The 21,926-nt window shown below is 37.7% G+C and overlaps 1 protein-coding gene across 1 annotated transcript in view; it reads left to right on the top strand.

Annotated features, from left to right (window-relative positions):
- The window catches only part of adamts14 (ADAM metallopeptidase with thrombospondin type 1 motif, 14), a 58,235-nt gene that overhangs the window by 27,236 nt on the left and 9,073 nt on the right, over window positions 1-21,926 (top strand). Inside the window, exons 5-15 of the mRNA XM_080872880.1 lie at window positions 1,863-1,946; window positions 7,766-7,922; window positions 10,068-10,173; window positions 15,486-15,629; window positions 15,756-15,888; window positions 16,125-16,238; window positions 16,437-16,585; window positions 19,472-19,644; window positions 19,845-19,978; window positions 20,784-20,907; window positions 21,152-21,232. Coding sequence (XP_080729006.1) covers window positions 1,863-1,946; window positions 7,766-7,922; window positions 10,068-10,173; window positions 15,486-15,629; window positions 15,756-15,888; window positions 16,125-16,238; window positions 16,437-16,585; window positions 19,472-19,644; window positions 19,845-19,978; window positions 20,784-20,907; window positions 21,152-21,232 — 1,399 coding nt within the window. The remainder of the gene's footprint in view (window positions 1-1,862; window positions 1,947-7,765; window positions 7,923-10,067; window positions 10,174-15,485; window positions 15,630-15,755; window positions 15,889-16,124; window positions 16,239-16,436; window positions 16,586-19,471; window positions 19,645-19,844; window positions 19,979-20,783; window positions 20,908-21,151; window positions 21,233-21,926) is intronic.

Genomic DNA, 21,926 nt, shown 5'->3' with positions numbered 1-21,926 from the left:
CACTGTTGACAGAAAAACAAATGAGAATTTGTCAGATATTGTTCACTATTTTGGAATATTTGCTTTGTAACTACCTCTTGTTGATTAATAAAGCTAGATCGTGTGTAGAGCTGTCATGGGCTAAACAAAGAGGTACCTAACAACAGCAACAGAAACATTGGAAACCATATGAAAACAGTTGCAGGATGGTTAGAGACAGATGAATGAAAAAAAAAGTTCAATTAAGTCGTGTAGGGAGACGGGAAGTTGATGCGGTTTCATCTTTTCAATACAGTTTATCAAATAATCTCACAGACCTTCTCAGAGAAGTTGCATATAAAACATTTAGTATCAATACTGGGAGGAAAAGGTACCTCCCAAAGAAGAGAGCCTACTTCGAGAAGGAAATCAAAATATATCTTAGATACTCTTCTTCGATGGTTTCATAAGGTAGCAATTTAGAATATTATAACTCGTATTAATGGTGATTACTGAATGCACTTGTTATGATGTCCTCTCATTTTGCACTGAGAAAATAGACGTGCATTTTGTGATTTTGGTCAAATCAGTTCAAAGTTTTAGGAGTATAAGAGTGTTCATTCTCAGGAAAATCTTACGTGAGGAAAGTGAAGCTACGTTATGCAAGCTTGTAACATAAAATACAAAATTTAATATGAGCCTGTGTCAACCACATGCTTTAAAAATCCAGTTTTAGACAGCTTTTTCCCTGAAGTCACATGGAGAAATATGAAGCCAAATTGCTTATTTTTTGATTGCAATCCAAAACTTAAATGAATCATGTATGGAAAAATAAATACCCGTTGTTTTGCTCTGAACTTAATTTATCCACCACAAAGCAAAGCAGATGGTTGACTTTATGAGGCCCGGAATGAGTGCTGACATGTAGCGACCATCTGATGAAAATAAAACACACTCGAGTGGAAATTGGACTTGGGTTTGAACGGGATCCTAGCTTGGTCCTGGGTTATGCATCTACATACCACAGCATTCTTACGAAGCCAAATAGCAGTCCACATATTTCTGGGTCAGGCTCCTTTGCCATTGCATAACAGCACTAGTTTCACTAAATAGTTGCCAGTCTTAATAACATATTTCATCATGATTCTAGGATTGTCGTAAGAGATTAAAAAATGGTTTGAGGACTCGCTGCTAGGCCCTGCACCTCAGACATAAAAAGGAGAACTGGTTGGATCAAGAGTTTTAGTGCAATTCAGTGGTTTAAAACAACTGTTTTCTTCTTGGTTTGTAAGATTTTAGATAGAGCAGGATGATTTCAAGGGAGGGGGGAAGTTTTTCACTTAATATTGATTTACTGATTAAACTTTATTATTTCCTAAAGGATTACTACAAACATTAATCTTCTCCTAAATGTTTTCCTAGCAGCCTGGAAAGGAGCAGCAGCAGCAGTTGTGGAGGCTGTTTCTATCAAAGTTATATTGTTTACCTGGCTTTAATTAAACTCAGCGGAAAGCATCAGTTTATGCATTTAAATAGTGTCACTTCACTTCCTTTCTTGACAGTTGTGACTCTGATTTGCATACTTAGAGCAGCCATAATTAAGTAATTAGTAATGCAGAGCAGTGAAGTTTCCCTCGGAAATTCCTGAAGCTAGAGCGAAAACTATCGTTCTGTAATGGTCAGTCGAAGGTCCTTTTCACACAACTTTTAGCTTTTAGACTCGAGTGTAATTTTATTCCTGCAGACTGTTTTTGTATTAAAGTTCTGGATTAAAAACCACCATGTTCATGATTGTATTATTGGCCTTTGGGTGCTCAACTTGATATCACAAGTCACTTTCATCAAAAGCACTCTATGCCCTTTGTCATTCAGATCACTGACACATGCTGTTAATTTCCTTTCAGGTTGATGAAATCTACCATGATGAATCTTTGGGGACGAACATCAACATTGTCCTTGTCCGCATGATAATGGTGGGGTACCGGCAGGTGAGCCATGCCACACAATTTGTGTCTGTGCAAGCAGCATTTCAAATGAGCTTTTAAGGTTTTTATACCACAGGGCTGGTGTAAAAGGCATATTCTCATTGTCTGAGCTGTCTGTGAATACACCTGTGATTTCAGCCTTTGTAATACTGCCTACAGGAAGCAAGATTTTTAACTGTGTTCAATTTTATTTGGAATAAAAACAAGAAGGGCTGAACTCACCACCATGACTCAAGAGAAAATAAGAGAAAGGCAGCAAACCCTTTTAGAATTTTCAGTGAAAAAAACATGTTTTACTGAATGCAGGCTCAAGTATTGTTATGGCCTGAAACCGTATTCAGTAGCACTCGACCTTATACCCAAAACTGGGAGGTAGAAGAGCAGGTGCTAAGAGAAGTTAATCCACTGATGTCTAAAATATCAGTCCTTTGTACAGATATGAGAGTGGTGTTATCTTTCTAAGTCCAAGCAGTGAGGTGAATAAGGATTTTTCCCATAATGTCAAACAAATTATTTAAATCTGAGTTCACAGTAGAGGCACCAAAGTAACAAGCTAACTTTAAGATGATATGGAAAGCTGAGTTTCATGCCTTGTGGCTTGGTTTCTACTTGGAAAAAGAGTTGTTTTGGGCCATTACTGCATATTCGACACAATAAAAAATTGAGATGGGTAAAGTGTAGGTTTGTCAAGAAGATATCATTTATGAGGATAAAAGAAAACACCACTACATGTAGCACAGCTTCCTTATTTTACACCAATTTTTAATTTTTTTTTTGTGCACACAACAAAAAAACAGATTTTTAGTGCAGAGTATTCTAACAATAGACTGGTTAAAACTAGAATGGCTCTAAGCGAGTGGATCCTTCCCCAAAGCCAGTGCCTTTATGCTGCAGTTTAAAAGAAAGGATCTGTTTGGTATCATATGATCTGATTTCTCTGAATAAGCTGATACTTCAACCAAGGAGAGAGCTAGGGCTTGTAAACATTTCTCTTTGTCTGTTTTAGATGATGCATTTGAAACTACCCGGTTGTATTTTGAAAAGCTTAGTGGATAGATGAAGCTTGGGGAAAAGAAGAACCTGTTACATTTCAATGCAGATCCAAATTATTTTAAATTGTTTTCTTTACAACTGTTAAACAGAGCAAGGCCATGGTTGAAATAAGCTCTGACTGCTCTTCTACTTTCTAGTACCTGTTAACTTGCTTATTAACTTATTTATAGCGACCGTGAATCTCTCCCAGCAATAATGATTGGTAATTCTGATTGAGTACATAATTTAAGTGAAGTTAAATTATGAAACTAACATAAAAAATGAGAGTTCATAGCTTTACTGCTCCACTAAACCGACTTGAAGTGTAGAATCGAATAATTGATTATACCCTATGTGGTCACGGGAGGAAAGTTCTTTTCATCAGATTTTTTTTTAATCCTACTTGTTTCTCTTCAACTTTCCTTTGGAGAGAAAAGAAAAAACCAGTTTTAGAAAAACAATCTTCTCAAGTATTTGAGTGACAGGAGAATCAGGAAGAGCAGTGAAGATGAAAAACAGTTGAGATTTATATATGCAGTAATTTATAAACTAAGCAAAGTTTTGTTTTGGAGCTTACAGCTGCTTTTTTGTTTCTTCTAGCTAACAACTTCTTAGGAAAAAAAGACGTACAGTGAGAAAAAGAGAAAAATATCAGTTTAAGATCATAAATTGGGGTCAGGCTGAGATGAAAGAAAGGCTGTTTCTCAGATGCTGAGTTTAACAAAACGTGTGCGAAAATAGTCGGTGTGATATTAGCATTTAATTGAGCTCAGTTGTCTGGTTAAAATAGATGTTTTTTGTATTTCTTTTGGGCAATACAGAACTGATTGCCTGATTATAAGAAAAGGTAACCTTAAGAAGCCCCCATTAAAACACTAAAGTTGATGCAAAAACATATTAAAGCCCAGTACCGGCACATACCATACATAAATAGTGAGGAAATAAATGAGTACATATTATATTAACATGATTGATGAAAGAAAGCGACGAATGAATATTGTACAAAAGCTCAGTCACTTTCACTTTTGCTCAGGCTTTCTTTAGTGTAATGAATGATTTAAATGTACTTGCACCATGTGGTAAATACTCACGTAACATATTAATAACATCGAATAAACAAGCAAAAAAAAAAAAAGCAAACTGGTCAATGCTAGCTGGTCAAATGATCTTCCATATCTTCAGTTTATAGAGTTGTACATCAGTATGTGTTTGTGTTTCTGTTCACCTCTCGCCACTTAATGCCAGTCTTGGCATATTTGCTCGTTATCAGCTGAACACATTATAATGAGGTATGAAATATCGTATATTATACATGTGGGGGCAGATGCTAGTGAGTCATTTGCATTTTTATTCAGCTTCTGTCTGTTTGTCAGAGCAGAGAGATGCTGTTTACCCAACACCAATTAGATGAGGTCCAACATGCTCTGTGTGTCACTGGCCCTGCTTGCAGCACCCACTCAGAAAATAAAGACAAAGTTTGGCCAGTTCCTCCTGGGTGCTTTCATTTCTCCTGGCCTCACATTGTGTGTGTCGGTGTGTGTAATAGTAGTAGGGTTATCAGTCTCCAGAGCAGTTCATCCAGAGCTGAATCTTATTGAGAAATTTTCTGTATATTTATGACACGAAATACAAACCACAATGCATTTATACTCCTTTACAGAAAAAACCCAAAACAAAACACTGGGGACACTGGCAAAAACAGAAACAGTGTTTTTTTTACTGTGTTGGGCTGTCAGATCAGCCTCATTGGAGGGAAGGAACACCAAAGCCATCATTTCATGTTTTCATGATAATATTGGAGAAAATTGTTCAGTCAAGATTTTCATTTGGGTTATATTTGTTGGCCAACAAATGCAAGAACATATGATTCACAATATATATTTTTTAATGATCTAACCAGCGAGTGACCTCTCGTGCCACATGGATGTGGGCAGTTTGACTCACAATAGAAAGGAGCCAGATGAGCTCATACTAGGTTTATCTAAATATCTTGATAGCATTTTTGACACGATGGTGTCAAGAAAGACAAATAAAATTACAACAATACAAAGAGTAACATCAGTGGCAACACTATTTTTAAATTGTCTAAACAACTGAAAAAATACAGTAACATAATAATTTGTTACATTACTGTCTGTCTGTTTGTGACTGCTGGTAGACGTAGCAGGTTGAATTATAAAATGTACAGAGCTTTACTTTCTGCTCAGATTCAGCCAAATGCTGCAACCTCAACAAGTAGTGCAAATGGATAATGATTCAAAGCATACTGCAAAAGCAACTGAAGAGTTTCTGAAGGTAAAGAAAGTGATAGTCTTCAATTGTCAAGTCAGTCTGTCTGATCTCAACCCAACAGAGCATGCTTTTCCAAATGCAGTGAATGCAGAGAGACCCAGAAACAAAGCTGGCAGCAGTAAAGAGACTTCAGGCAGTGATTGGCTACAAAGGTCTTGCTGAAGGTCTTTGGTCACATATTGTTTGTTTGATGTACAATTCATACTGGTGTCGTACAAGGCAAAAATACTAAAATTGTGTTTTGGTTCATTTAAAGGTACAGTGGGGCAAAAAAGTATTTAGTCAGCCACCGATTGTGCAAGTTCCCCCACTTAAAATGATGACAGAGGTCAGTAATTTGCACCAGAGGTACACTTCAACTGTGAGAGACAGAATGTGAAAAAAAAATCCATGAATTCACATGGTAGGATTTGTAAAGAATTTATTCGTAAATTAGGGTGGAAAATAAGTATTTGGTCACCTCAAACAAGGAAAATCTCTGGCTCTCACAGACCTGTAACGTCTTCTGTAAGAAGCTTTTCTGTCCCCCACTCGTTACCTGTATGAATGGCACCTGTTTGAACTCATCATCTGTATAAAAGACACCTGTCCACAGCCTCAAACAGTCAGACTCCAAACTCCGCCATGGCCAAGACCAAAGAGCTTTCGAAGGACACCAGGAAAAGTATTGTAGACCTGCACCAGACAGGGAAGAGTGAATCTATAATAGGCAAGCAGCTTGGTGTGAAAAAATCAACTGTGGGAGCAATCATCAGAAAATGGAAGACATACAAGACCACTGATAATCTCCCTCGATCTGGGGCTCCACGCAAGATCTCATCCCGTGGGGTCAAAATGATCATGAGAACGGTGAGCAAAGATCCCAGAACCACACGGGGGGACCTGGTGAATGACCTGCAGAGAGCTGGGACCAAAGTAACAAAGGTCACCATCAGTAACACACTACAACGGCAGGGAATCAAATCCCGCAGTGCCAGACGTGTTCCGCTGCTGAAGCCAGTGCATGTCCAGGCCCGTCTGAAGTTTGCCAGAGAGCACATGGATGATACAGCAGAGGATTGGGAGAATGTCATGTGGTCAGATGAAACCAAAGTAGAACTTTTTGGTATAAACCCAACTCGTCGTGTTTGGAGGAAGAAGAATACTGAGTTGCATCCCAAGAACACCATACCTACTGTGAAGCATGGGGGTGGAAACATCATGCTATGGGGCTGTTTTTCTGCCAAGGGGACAGGACGACTGATCCGTGTTAAGGACAGAATGAATGGGGCCATGTATCGTGAGATTTTGAGCCAAAACCTCCTTCCATCAGTGAGAACTTTGAAGATGAAAGGAGGCTGGGTCTTCCAACATGACAATGATCCAAAACACACCGCCCGGGCAACAAAGGAGTGGCTCCGTAAGAAGCATTTGAAAGTCCTGGAGTGGCCTAGCCAGTCTCCAGACCTCAACCCCATAGAAAATCTGTGGCGGGAGTTGAAAGTCCGTGTTGCTCGGCGACAGCCCCAAAACATCACTGCTCTCGAGAAGATCTGCATGGAGGAATGGGCCAAAATACCAGCTACTGTGTGTGCAAACCTGGTAAAGACCTATAGTAAACGTTTGACCTCTGTTATTGCCAACAAAGGTTATGTTACAAAGTATTGAGTTGTATTTTTGTTATTGACCAAATACTTATTTTCCACCCTGATTTACGAATAAATTCTTTACAAATCCTACCATGTGGATTCATGGATTTTTTTTTCACATTCTGTCTCTCACAGTTGAAGTGTACCTCTGGTGCAAATTACTGACCTCTGTCATCATTTTAGGTGGGGGAACTTGCACAATCGGTGGCTGACTAAATACTTTTTTGCCCCACTGTAGGTCTTTTTAAAAGTATATAGTTAGTGCAACACAGCTTGAATAGTGCTGTGTTTCTAGTGACATATTTCATAGCCTATCAAATAGAGTTGGTGGTATAGCCTGCTACTATTTCTGTCTAGTCGCTGGTAGACTTTTCTCAGCTACTGATCTCTTGAAATTTCTCATAAGTTGTTCAGTGTTGCAGACTCAGCTACTTCAGCTGCTAGTGAGCAGACAGGCTGTGTACCTGCCTGTGGGCTTGTGTTGTCTCAAGTTGTGTATCAACTAGAGGTTTGTTAGCCACTACAGCTCACGTTACAAGTTACAAACCTATTAATTGTTTCATAATCACTGGCAATTTAGCAAAAAGTAAAACTAATACCTGTAATCCTAAAGGTTCCCCTGTTTTTCTAACCAACATGTCCCTTTTTGTCCTCAAATGCACAAAAAATACAACTTATTTTCAGCTATTTTCTTTGACAGTTTTTCAAATGACAGTACATCTACTGCACTGATGTAAAGGTAAAAGGGTGATGAGTCTTCTTTCATCTTAGAAAGAACCTTAACCGTTGTTAAGGCGAACGGCAGGGTTACCCTCCTATTTATTTTTACAGTCTGCTAACGTTTTTTTCTTGGTCCTGTTCATTCTGCAGTCCATAAGCCTGATCGAACGTGGCAACCCATCTCGCAGCCTGGAGCAGGTGTGCCGATGGGCCAACACGCAGCAGCGCCGCGACCCTGACCATGCCGAGTACCATGATCACGCCATCTTCCTCACAAGGCAAGATTTTGGTCCCGCAGGTATGCAAGGTACTGTATTTTTCTCGATCGAGGCCTGTGCAGACTGAGTGCTGATATCTGCTTCCATTCACAAAGGGGTTGGCTTCAAGTCTTGCCCAGGTAAGGTTGCTGGAAATATAAAAGTGGGGGCTGCAGCTGAGGTCTTGAACCCAATTCCGGAAATGGCAACCTCATGAGAAAATAACTGCCGAGTTGTTTCCAAAACCTTGCTGACTTGACATTGATGCCACCCTGGAAAAATGAAAAATTGAGATACTGAAGAAGGTTTTTGGCATGTAGAGAAAAAACAGAACATGTTTGTTAGTTTGCCAGTTATATAAACTAATTGTTCTTTTTTTTACTCAGTGACTGTTGGAAAGTTCAGTTTGAACTTTTCTGTACTTTCAGTAGATTATTGTCAATCCAAATATTACTGTACATGTATGCAGTCATTTTGCAGCAAATTTGTGCTATACATGTTGTTCTCCTAGTTTTATGCCTCACCATTTGTTTCTTCTTTTCAGTCCTTCAAAACAAAATTTGAAGTGAACAGCCAAACCTGCAGAAAACACTGGGTCCCGAATGAACAAACCTCTGTGCTTGCATGCACTCGATATCTTGCACTGACCTGTGTATATTTTTAACTTTTATAGAGCACGTGTCATGTTTCGAGGACAGCCTGGGGCTACCTGGTTTGCTTGTCACACCTCTAGGTGTTACCATAGCTGCAGTTGTGTTGTGTTCATAACAAACCTAGTTTCTATGATACCTTGAGCTAGGTTGGGCTGAACCCTGTGCTGCATCTCAGGGTCACAAGCAGACCTCACACATTCTTGTGAAAGTTTAGCGGTGAGATGGTAGATTTTGTGTCCAAACAAGTAATGGGCTGTTGGGTAAATAGAGTAAGTTAATGGAGCAACAGGAGATGCAGAAAGTTGTCTTAAATGGTGTCATTAGGTGATATTGAGTTTGCCACGTTTTAAAAATGTTACCGATTAAATCCTCTGAAAGTGTTTTTGATCTGGTCTCCTTGGCACCAAAAGATTTAACATGATGTTCCCAAGATGTTCAGTGTTTGAGTTTATCAACCAGATGGCGGACACCACCTCTCTCCTCAATCTTCACATCAGCCATAGAGAAACACTTTTTTTTTATTACTGTAGTAATTGCTGCACCTTTTTGCTTCAGTGTGCATAGCTCCAAATGGCCTTTCATGGGAATGTAATCAGCATTCTCCTGAATTCCTTTTATCTGCCTTTCAGATAAAGGGTCATGCTCCTCATCTGCTTTCATGTTTTGCAACTTCACTTTCAGTGTTAATATGTCCATTTTGTTTTCATTCATGAATAGAGCCTTTAGTCATTCTCTTCATAAAGGCATCGTCATCATGCTGTAGCTAAAGCTCACTCTGCTGTGACTGAAATAACCCACTGCAGACATTCAAATAACTTGACATGTACACATGGCTTTATCACCAGCTGTCTGCCTGCTGCATTTTCTGCTTTTTTACCTGCATGCCAAAAAAACAGTCTTCTGATGGTCAGAAAGCATGGAAATTATCTGAAAGCTGTGGCAAAAAAGAAGGCCAGAATGGGCGTGCTTCTGATCCAAGCTGATTCGCACTAAGCTGAATTGCTGCACACCTCTTGATCGAGTTATGTTTGATGTCTGTGCTTTGCTTAAAAGTTTGTCGTCCTCGTGAGCTGTGTGAAATGTTGTGGTACCAACCAGGTGTCTGCTGGGTAATAATGATGGCAGGCTTCTGAAACTGCTTTGGGAGTTTCTTTATGTTTGATATGCAAGCTGTGTAGAGCTACTGCTGCTATTGAGGGATTTGCTAGAAGTATTTTACCTCGGTTCGTTCACCTTAAATGAATGAAAGTGCCACTGTGTGAATGTAGCCTACTCTGATAAATCACAATGTAAACACACAGATATGTGGGGCTTTTTTTTTCATTGAAAGAAGCTGAGCAATCACCATCACTCTCTTTATAACTCACACACACTCAAGAGCCAGTGTGACAGCCAGCTGCTCACCAAAAAGAGATTAAAACCTTCACAATGAATGCAATTACTCCATATTTAGAAATCTTTTTCCACTTCGTTGCACTTCATGAGAATGTCACCACTTTCATTCTTGATTATCAGGGCTGTGTGGTCTTTTGTGTCGCTCAGGGTATGCTCCAGTGACGGGGATGTGCCACCCACTGAGGAGCTGCACTCTGAACCATGAGGATGGCTTCTCCTCTGCCTTTGTGGTTGCTCATGAAACCGGCCATGTGTGAGTAATGGCATCATGATGAATGCCCAGCAGGGCCACTCACAACATCTTTCTGTGTGCATTTAAGTTAATAGTTTTTGTGTGATTGTAGTTTGTGAACATAAACAGTGATCTGTTGTTGTGAAAAAGCATTTAATCTGATCTCCAGCTGCGTTTTACACATAAATATGAAAGCAGTATTTTTTTTAACATTGTGCTTTCTGTGCCTTTTGTGTAGACACAAAACATGAGAACGGGAAGAATTCATTTTTTGTGCTTAAGTTAACCTGTGGTTAACCAGTATATACTTTAACCATTATGCGATCAATACATCTACTCCTGCTGTCAAGGTCAATGGTTGCTAAGGTAGCAACAGGCTAAAAGTTACTGTAGCAACAGGCTGAATGTATTCAATAAATGTATGGAGCTGCTTATTAACAGTTATAGTGCTATACAAAAGTCTTTAGTAACCCCTCATAATATGTTGGAGGGAAAATGGAAAATAGGTGCACTGACTTATTGAAACACGTGAAAAAACGCAGACTCATGGAAAGTTAGTACAGCTTTAATGAGCTTTAAGATTAGTATTTGGCATTACCACCTTTATTGTTCAAAACAGACTCTTTTAGACAAACTCTTGTAAGAACACAGTGAATACATTTTTTTCTGTGTTCATAATTCCATAAATTTTAGATAGAGACTCCCCAACACCACAGATTAAAATGCCAAACCACGACAGAGCCTCCACTGTCTTTCACAGATGGTTCTTGACACTTGACACTCACCAATGAGCTTGTCACATGACATTTTGGAATGGGGATATTTATATTTTTTAACTTGAGCGTTTATTTGAGTGTTTCTCAGTTCAATAAATCTCTATTTATCTAAAGGGTATAAAAAAAATAGTGAAGAAAACAAGCTTTTTTGCTTGATTTAATGAATAAAAATAACTGCAAGCAAACTAGTGACAAAGATACTTGGGCAGGTTGTCATATTATAGAACTATAGAAAATAGAGATGCACCAGGTGGAAGCTGTGGCTGAATATAGTATTCAAGAAATAGGAATGTAATATCTAAACGGTCTGTGCTCATTTGAGCCTCACATCTAATTGAATTAAATGTACAGTCGAGGCATGCAGTATGCTCACCACTTTTATGTGATAGACAAATCATACTATGACTTGTGAAGGCAAAACAGGATAAATGCTTGTGGTACATTTAAGTTAAGCACCAAAGACAAATGGTCAGGCACGACATTCTCATAATAAATCAGATAAAATACTGCAACTAATTATTTCTGCATTTGTGCGATTGAAATGAATTCGAAATGTGTGTGCAGTGACACCATTTGAAAGATTTGGCCGAAATAATTTTGAGTGAATATCCATATATGTTCTGGCAATTATTTCATGGTTTAGGATTCTTCCCATCCATCACACCACTGGGACAGGTCCTGTGTCATCTATTTGCTGGATTTCTTCCTATTTCTGAGAAAAACGACTTTCTGTTCCTCTGTTGCCACTTCCTCTTTAGTCTTCCACTTGTCCAGTTTCTTCAAATTTTTTAAGGACTCACTGCACACCATGCTGAAATATGCCAAGTTTTCAGTTAATAGTTCTTTGGGAACCTCTTGGTGCAAAAAATCCAGAAACTTTATGCCTGTCACACTGTGTCACTTTTGGCATTTTTGTAGATTCAGCTAAAAAAACAAAAAGGGGGAAAAATCATGTATTTTTGTAACTGGCTGCTAGTAACAAAGTGCCCAAGGACACAAGGTTTTTTCATATTTGATTTATTCGTAGGTCAGTGTCATGTAGCTTAACAAAAAAATAGACGAGCAAAAAACGAAAAAGGTCCTTAATGTGAATTAGGGGAGCGAACTGCATTCACAGCATTTATAACTGTGTCAGTGACTGAAAAACTTAATAAAACGGGGGAACACAGATGCTATAATAATAATGTGCAATGCTTTTTAAAATAATTTTAATAGTTTGAGTGCCAGGATCTTTTTTTTAATTTATTTATAATTTATTTATTTTTTAAATTTAAAACCAGACAGTTTAGATTGTCACATGATATATTTTCAGCAGATGGACTGACTCTGTCAAAAATCTCCTGAAACCCTCTCCACAGCTGACTCATCAACCAACAGGATATACAGGACTCTGCATGCAACAACGCATGACAAGAAAGCTCAGGATGAAAGTCTTCTTTGCTTTTTCATAACCTACCCATTAGAAAACATGTTAAAACCGAGCAATATATACATCATATATTTTACACTGTTAGTGTTTGATATTAAAATGTGATTGTTTTACTCAATTATTCATCATGACTCAGAATGTCAAGTTGTTTTTTAAAAAATTCAAACAATTTAGACGAGAATGGTTTGAATATATTTTGCCTGTTTCTTTTATCGAAAATGATTGATTGAAGTTTTATATTCTGCTTCAGTAAGTGGTTGAGGCGTGAGGCACGAGCCTATGAATGCAGAACTATTCTGCAACAGACATAGTCAGAGGTAGTTGGATTGGTGTCATTGCACCCTGCAGAGTTTTTAATTGCACCAGTTAATTGCAGGTGCAATTATCGTTGCTTTGCAAAACAACACCTGTAGAAAGTGAAACCCACTTGATTTCTTTTTTCTCTTTTGTTTTTCTTTGTATTTTCCTGCCAGAAGCAGTCAGATCTGAGCAGCATTTCGTCTGAAATACATTTATTTTTTGCATATTGGGCATGGATTTATTACACGGCAAAGCCTTTTATCAGATATGTTTAAAAACAACCTCTTGTTTTGAGTCCAAGTTTGCCTCTTTTTTAGTTTGACCTTAGTTAGTTTTACAGCATCGTTGTTTTTCTGCGATTCAAACACCTGCTGACCTCACAGCAGTCATCATGGGATAAGATCACATCTAATCATCTGCGACCTGTTTGTGTCTTCATGGCTGTGTGGGCTTATTTGTGGCCTCCTCAATCCAAACACATGAGAGCTAGCTGAAATGAAAGCTACACATTTCCAGTAGGTGTGAATATGAGTTTGCGCTCTGTAAAAGACTGGCAACCTCTCCACTATATTCTCTTCCTTATGACCAGTGCACACAGGGACCAGCTTAAGCTTTTTGTGACTCTTTAATAAAGGTAATAGAAGTTAAATGAAAGAATATATTATATATCAAAAATATTGTTGTCACTGACAGCAGTAATATTGCCATGATATATTATTAGGTATTATTTTCAAACCCCTTAAAGGCAGTATTTCAGTTATTTGTTGGGAGCAAGACACAACTGATGTATTCTTAACTAACAGCTGAAGACTGTTCCTTTGGTTTTGTCCACTTGTCTTAAACTACATGTGGATATCCTGCTGTGATGCTGCATTTTCAGTGTTTCAATAACTCATGAAAAAGAAGAAAAGAATTCAATTATTTTGTTGGCATTCAAATACAGTGTCCACAAAGCTTCACCAACTTGATAGTTCAATTTAGAGCTTACCTCCCCTGTTAATCGAGCTTCTGTACTTTCTTACTGGAGGTTGGTGTTCCTGGAGCGCAGCTTTAATGAGGCTTGCAATTACTCTATATCAAATAAACAACAGTAAAAAAATTTAACATTTAAAAAGCACAGCTTCCATAAAAATGTCTAAGGGAATCATAAGTCCGATGCTGATAACCACCTGCACATGCACTCTCCTCTAATCTCACTTGTCCAGCATTTAGCCTGCTTTGACCATGCCTGTTTTTGTAAAGCATTATCTGTCCAGTTTCTATCAGTTAAGCCACTAACTTATCGCTCAAAGAAATATTTCAACATTTTAGAAAATAGTTTTTCTTTGTTGCATAATGTTAAAAGACAACATTTTGATTGTTTTTATGATAAATTTTTATCTACCACTGGCAGCCACCCCCATAACTTTATACAATAATCAAAGCGTATAAACAATATGGCTGTTTTATAGTTTCCAGGCAGCAGAGCTTCTAGGAGATTATTGGTTAGAGATTCTGGTGCAATAAAATAGCAAAGTGACATTTTTACACTTGTATGATTTAACTCTTACATACTGTTCACATTTTAATTCTTCACAGTATTGTCCCAGTCAGCTTTGCTGGGTCAAGAATTCTCTCATAAAAAGTGTTTGTTCCGCATTTTGAACTGCAAATCTATTCAGACGTATAAATATTCCATCTGACGTTAATAAACAGATGATTAATGAATTCATTTACAGCAGGGAGACCATAATTTTTTGATTTTACAGCATTTGTTTTAGTTGGGAAAACATCTACTATCACAAAATATCATGTCCTGTTTTACCCAAAACATAAAAACATAAAATAAACCTAACTATAACCTCTATGGGGACCTATGCAGTGGTTGTGGGAATACAGACAGTGTCAAGGTTCCCCTTGAGGTATTCCACCAAACAAAATAAAACATCAAAAATCACAGGGAAAAAAAAGAAAAAAACCCCACACGGAGACAGAGACAACACAGTATCGAGATTTCCTAAAACCACAAAAGTTTCTTAAGCAGACACACGGTGATAGATCTAAAATCCATCTGAATGGCTACAGTTCAAGTCAAATTTAACCCATAATATTGTCAATTCACAAAAACTTGTATAACTTGTATGTTATGGCATTTTTAATATTTTCATTTTAGGAAAAGTCATAAATTTTTAGGATAAAATAGTAAGATGTTTTTAATGCTATCAAATGTCAACAGTATGTAACAGTTTAATAAGTGCTGTAGCATTAGTGTGATAGTAGTGACTCAGTAATGTGTGTGTAGGCTGATTTTTTTTTTCTACCTTTGGGAAAGAGCCTGTTGCTCTTGCCATTCTCCATGCAAATCTATATTTGCTGTCTGCTACCTGTACCTTCATAATTAGCATATAGACAAGTGAATTCAGATTTTATTCCATGTAAAGAATAATTAAAGAGTACTTGAAGTTATTTTTTAAATTGTTTAATTTGTAGACGTTAATGTTTTATAAATTGATGTTTCTGTGTTTGTTCTTCATCTATACTGACAGCTGTTATCCGAACTGCTTCAAATGTCACACGCGTATTGCTGGGGAACCTGCTGTGACTTAGATAAAATCGAACAAGCTTGTAATTTTGAAAAGAACTAAAAGAATTATGATAGCTGACAGTTTCCAAATTTCAATCAGTGTTTAGAAAGTGCAGAGGTGCAGTACACAACTCTGCTTACTCCTACACAATCCTGTTGTATTCGTAGTGCATAACAACAGAAAGAATTCAGAAAATATTGTTTGCTGTGACTTTATCTCTTGCCGTGATCACAATCTATGCTCTTCTGTGCTTTTGCCCTTCAGGTTGGGTATGGAGCATGATGGCCAAGGGAATCGTTGTGCTGATGAGACCAGCATGGGTAGCATCATGGCACCACTTGTCCAAGCAGCTTTTCACCGCTATCACTGGTCACGTTGCAGCAAGCAGGAGCTCAACAGATACATCCAGTATGTTTGCTCTTTGCACAGCTGTTGTGTAAATTAATTTGTTCCTTCTCTTTTCATATGTGGTCTGCTCCTGACCTCGCATTGCATATAACATTTATGTCCTTATTATTCTTATTGCTTCCTCAGCTCCTATGACTGCTTGCTGGATGATCCCTTTGAACATAAGTGGCCCAAGCTTCCTGAGCTCCCTGGAATAAATTATTCAATGGATGAACAGTGCCGCTTTGATTTTGGTGTTGGTTATAAAATGTGCACTGCTGTAAGTAAGCTTTGTGGCCCCAATATATATATATTTATTCATTTGAATTATTTATTTATTCTACCATATAATAACCACATAATTAAAATAATTAGAATAGTCAACAATTTTTAATCAGTATTTTTTAATGCTGCAAAGGAGTAAGTTCTGTTTTTTAACAGGGAAAAACTGTGTTTGCTTATCTATGTTTCCAAAAAGAATTAGTGCTCAGATTTGCTGTTTAATTGCTCATTTAGTTTCGAACCTACGACCCCTGCAAGCAGCTGTGGTGCAGCCACCCTGACAACCAGTACTTTTGTAAAACTAAAAAAGGTCCTCCTGTGGATGGAACAGAGTGTGCACCAGGAAAGGTAGGAAATGTCTCTGAATCATCTGTAATTTTATTTTTTCTTTACAATAATTGCTAAGTGGAACTCTCTAAAAATAGGAAGCGGAAATAAAGTTTCGGAGCAATATTTTCAGAGAAGCCAAATGTCATCAGTTTGGACACCTTTCTTTTCTTCTTCCTTTCCACCTGTCTCTCATTTTTAATGGACACTGATTTTCAGTGGTGCTTCAAGGGTCATTGCATCTGGCGAACCAGCCAGGAGCCTCAGGGCCATGATGGAAGTTGGAGTTCCTGGTCAAAGTTTGGCTCTTGCTCCAGAACATGTGGAGGTGGAATTCGCTCCCGCAGCAGACTGTGCAACAATCCTCCGTGAGTGCTACAGCAACAAGGAAGCTGAATCTATGTCGCAAAACTAAGAAAAAAACAGAAAATAAAACAGCTATACAGATAGTGAAAAAATAGTATTTGATCACACAGTATCATCAGTATCAGTATTCATCTAAAAGATGTTAATGTACTATATAAGTGTAAATGAAGAGCTTCAGGGACGTTTTTTTAATCCAGTCCTGGGTTTGTTAAGCTTGACTTAGATTTGGTTTCATTAATTTATTTATAAAACTATAAAAACCTCATACTGCGTTTATACTATTAATGAAGAGAAAGGTCAAAGTGAGGTGTTATGATGGTGTAATAGAATTAAATGTGATTTCATTGTATTTTAACAGTGTAACTTTAACAACAACAGCTGTTTACAGGAAAGAAGAAATATTATAATGTAAGTAATTTTAAGTAGTACAGAAGTTAAGTGGTGCATTTTACAGGAAAGGAGACACAAAAGATAATGAAAATGATTTTAAGGAGGATGTAAGTCATTTTAACTAGAGTAAAAAACTTACAATAATTATGATTGCATCTCTAATACTACGCGTTGTTTGTTGAAGTTAAATTTTGAAGTGTCAGCTTTCACATTCTGGCCATTACCGTTTTAGGATTTTCTTTGTTTGTTTGTTTTTAATCAGAAACAAAGAAAGGAATTACACATACTCGATGCTAATGCAGTATCAGCTTGTAAAAGACAAGGCAGCCAAACCCTAAAACAGGCTCTCATGCCCTATTTTATTGTATATTTTATTTAAATGGGATCATGACTTACAGAATGAACAAAGCTTGTACGCAACCTGTTATATTAAAAAAATCTAACTTTCGGTAAATCAAACTAGTGTTTGCTGAGACCATAGAGCATATCTAACATACAGTAGCAGTCACTGCCACCTTATTTCTTTTTGCAGCCAGAGCTCTTTGCCCCCAGCTGGTTATTAGAAATAATGTATTTACTCATTACCCAACAGAAACACTGATTTTTCCAGCTGAGGTTAGCTGACATAATCAGTGACTGCATTCCATTTAGGTTTTCATTTTACTGAGATCTCAGAATCAGAATCAAAATCATTATTGTCATTAAAGCAATGAAACTTTTAACAGTGAAATTGAGGTGCAATTTTCTCAGTGGACAGATTTGATCTGCTCTGCAATGTGTTTTAATTTTAGATAAGATTTAAGTGTGCAGATTCTTTTGTTGATGTTCTTTCATTAACTGTAATAAAGACACATTCCTAACCAACTTTAAGGCTAAAATCAGATGACCTGTTCACGCGTAATGCACTCTGTGTTGGCCTTTTGTGTAAATTACATAGGAACTAGTCTGGAATTTTAAATCTGGAGTTTGGGAGTAAATTAAATCATCCATGTAAACTCAAAAAGTTTACATGGATGATCCTTTTTCGAGAGTGCAACATGTGATTCGCATGATACAAAAGCAAAAGGTAAAAACTAAAGGAAATTGCAGATAATAACAAGACAGCTTCAACTTCAAAAAATTTACTTTCTTTTTTTCTTATACTCAACTGGTAGAAAAGTTGTCACTCAGTGCTTTAATCAGAGCTTGTCAGTAAAGCAGATTGATTTCTTGCATGAACTGCACAACAACATACCGTGACAAATAGTATGTAGGCCATAATGTAGTCTGCTGATATATGGGATTGATTAGCACAGCAGACAGTTTGATTTTCCATTGCAGGAAAGGTACTGGTGTAAATCGTGACATTATTTACAGCATGATGTTTCAGTTAGAGATTTCTGACATTGTTGTCCCCTTAGATATAGTTCTGGCTCATTGGGGCTCATTGAATGAATTGGAGGTGTTCTTACAGGTGTTCTGACATCAGTAACTCAAACCTCTGGCAAATTAAACTTTTACAATAAAAGACAATAACTGTACAAATAGCACTGAAGTGTTAATGGTTAGTTGTATGCAAACATCTGGATACCCTTGAGAAAATAATATCTTGTTAACTTAAGATGTGAAAATCTGTCTTTCATTAAAAGTCAGTGCACTATTACTTATTATGTTTAGATGAAATGAAAATAAATTAACTTTGTGGACCTGGCTGAGGATTTGTAAGTCAATCCCACTGATGTGCGACAGCCAATTGCACTGGAAACTGGAAAGTTTCCTGCAGTCCTTCCAGAAAGTCAAACAGAAAAGTGATTTTTAGCATGTTGTGTGTTCAGAACAACATGGTACAGCATCATTGGCTTCTTATTGTGTTTTTTTGAGCAGTTCCTGAGCAATTTGTGGTGGGGTGTGCATGCTATAGGAAGCTATATGAATTATTATTATAACATTTTGTAGTTGTGTGCTGTGATATCAGCGACAGAGCATGTTATGCTAAGTATTCACCTTTTGGGTTCCTAAACGTTTGTGCCTGGAACATTTTTAATTTTTTTAAAAATGTTTTAAAGATTTCAACACGTTTCTTTTTAATGTTTCTTGGCTAAAGTGATTTTATTTGTATTGTTTGACTTGAAAAAAACAAACAAAAGCAAAGTGTCTATTCTAGGTCAAAAATTTGCATACAGCTTTGGTGTATTACAATTTCAATTACAGAATTCAAACATATTCTTTAGGCTTTTTTAAATATCCATATTCTTTTTTAAAGCTAGGAGGATGGATCAGGTTTCAAATATTTAATAGTAATACACTTACAAATGATTTTAGCCTAAGGAGCTTGGACAGAAAAGCGTCTGGAATTCTTTAAGTTGCTTGAAGATGTTTCCTCTCATATAAGAAGCTTCTTCAGTTACAGACTAATTTTAGTCTTGTTCAATTACAGCCCAAAAAAAATGACATTTGAATCTTTGGGAACATTATGAAGGAAGTTTGCTCAACAGCATCATGTTTTTGTCCTTCATCAGACCTGCCTACGGTGGTAGAGATTGCCCCGGGTCTGCGTTTGACTACCAGATGTGCAACACAGAGGAGTGTGCAGGCCCTTACGAGGACTTCCGTGCTCAGCAGTGCGTCCAGAGAAGCAACAAATACCATAAAAACATCAAGCACACCTGGCTGCCTTATGAGCACCCAGATGGTAAGAGCTGGCTCTCCGCTTCATTGCTGAGCTTGAAAGTTTTCTGCACAGCAGCAAGAGGACAGATGGTAGTTGCATTAGCAGCTTTTCACAGGAACATTAAGAGTCATGGAGGTGTTATCAGACTGTCAGAGCTTGCGGATGTCTTTATCACATTTGATAATCAGGGTGTGTATGAATGTGTTTTCATGTGCTTTCAGAGGCCCGTAAATGTGAGCTGAGCTGTCAGTCAAAGGAAACGGGAGAGGTGGTATCTATGAACCAGGTGATGCATGATGGGACTAGATGCAGCTACTTAGACCCATTCAGTGTTTGCGCTCGAGGAGAGTGCCTGGTAAGCGTTTGCTCAAAAACATAAACTTTGACATATTTAAGACATAATGAGATAATCAGGTACGTCTTGTGGTTTATACTACAACACACAAAAAAGTCAGTGACCTTAAGTCTTCAGACTTTGCATTTATATCATTTTGCACTGGGAAGGTCGGTCATCCAAGATACAATTAGCAGTAAGCTGTTTACATTTTAAATTAAATGGAATAGATTTTGTCTTAGGGTTTGAAATTCATAATTGGCAAATTTTTGAGAGTATTTTGCCTTTTTTAACAATAGTTTCTAAAGTACACTATCAATTTTAAAATAAAGAAATTAAAAGCTATATATAAGAGCAATTTTATTCTGTTTTCACACCTCAAAATAAATCCTATGTTTTATTAATGCACTATCTATGCATTGCTTTACACCAGAGGTCACACTGCTATGACCTTTAGTAGATTCTATTTTAATGATGGCAATGTTGTTTAAAATTATATATAGATATTTAATTACTGAAGTGTAAGTGAATTGAATAGAATACATCACCTTTTGCCCCTTGACATGGTATTTATTTTGGCTCCATTTTCACCTTAGGCCCAGTGTGGCAGCGTTGTAGAGAAGACAGTCAGTGTTTTGGTTACTCTTTTGTTATGTCTAGACATGTTTCCAATATGCAGTATATTTTACAAGGCACCGTCCAAATCAGACATGTGCTTTGTCCTTCCGTGGCATCATTCTCCCAGCAAAACAATCTGCGTCTCTGTAAAAGTCAGTCACAGTGTTCCACTGATGTGATTGACTGGCTGTGCCTTTTCTCCTTACAGCATGTAGGCTGTGACAAGGAAGTTGGGTCTTACAAGCAAGAGGATAAATGTGGAGTTTGTGAAGGAGACAACTCTCACTGCCGCACTGTGAAGCTGACACTCACCAAGACCCCTAAAAAGAACGGTAACTATCAACTGCAGGGGCAGGACAGCCGTGAAATGGATGTTAACCCTTAGCTAAGAATGAATTTAATGACTAGTTCTTCTATATTTTAGCCACAGTCTACCTATGTACCAGCCTTTATCATCAATCAAAACCCTGTCTTATTATCTTGATTTAGAAATAATTGGCTTCTTTAGAGCCCCCCAAAAATACAACTTGTTTAAAGTGCCGGGCTAAACTGTGCTCTTTCTTTTTGCCTTGTTAGGAATGCTGAAAATGTTTGACATCCCAATAGGGGCCCGCCACATAGTCATTGAGGAGAACGAGACCTCCCCTCATATAATTGGTGAGTGCGTCCCACATTTTTGTCATGTGTGGAAACATCTGATGCTTTTGACTGAAAATAATAGGGCTGGTTTGTGAACAGAATTAGAAGTCAAGGGGTTTGTAAACCAGATTGCAACATATTTTCTTAATAAGAAAGAGATTTCAGAGTCAGCTCACAGAAAGTATCTGAGGTTTCTTTGATGGAAGTAAAATTTACAGAATAGTGATTAAGTGAATAAGGGGGGAATTATTAGGAATAATATGACCTAATAGCATCTTATAGAAACTTTATAGGGATTTTATAGGTTTTGCAGACAACTTCACGATCTATAGTGAGAGCGGTGTGCAGGTGGATGAGCCTAGAGAGGTGGAGGTATGTGCTGGACAGAAGAGGAAAGAAAGTCAGCAGAAGCAAAACAGAATACATGCATATGAAGGAGAAAGAGGCAAGAGTAACAATGAAACTGCAAGGAACAGATGTAGTGAAGGTGGATAAGTTTAAATACGTGGGTTTAAACATACAGTGCAATGGACAGTACACAAGAGAGGTGGAAAAAAGAGCGTAGGGTGGGTGGACTGGGTGGAAATGAGTGTCAGGCGTGATGTGTGAGAATAGGAGAATTTTCACTGGGAGTGACTTGGAGAGATGGGATTAGAAATAAGTGCACCAAAGGAACAGCTCAGGTTGAGTGGTTGGAGGTGAAGTTAAAGAG

Source organism: Rhamphochromis sp. 'chilingali', assembly GCF_963969265.1.
Source record: "Rhamphochromis sp. 'chilingali' genome assembly, chromosome: 22".
Lineage (NCBI taxonomy): Eukaryota > Metazoa > Chordata > Actinopteri > Cichliformes > Cichlidae > Rhamphochromis > Rhamphochromis sp. 'chilingali'.
The sequence above is the reverse complement of the archived record's forward strand: the minus strand, read 5'-3'. Positions and strand labels throughout refer to the sequence as shown.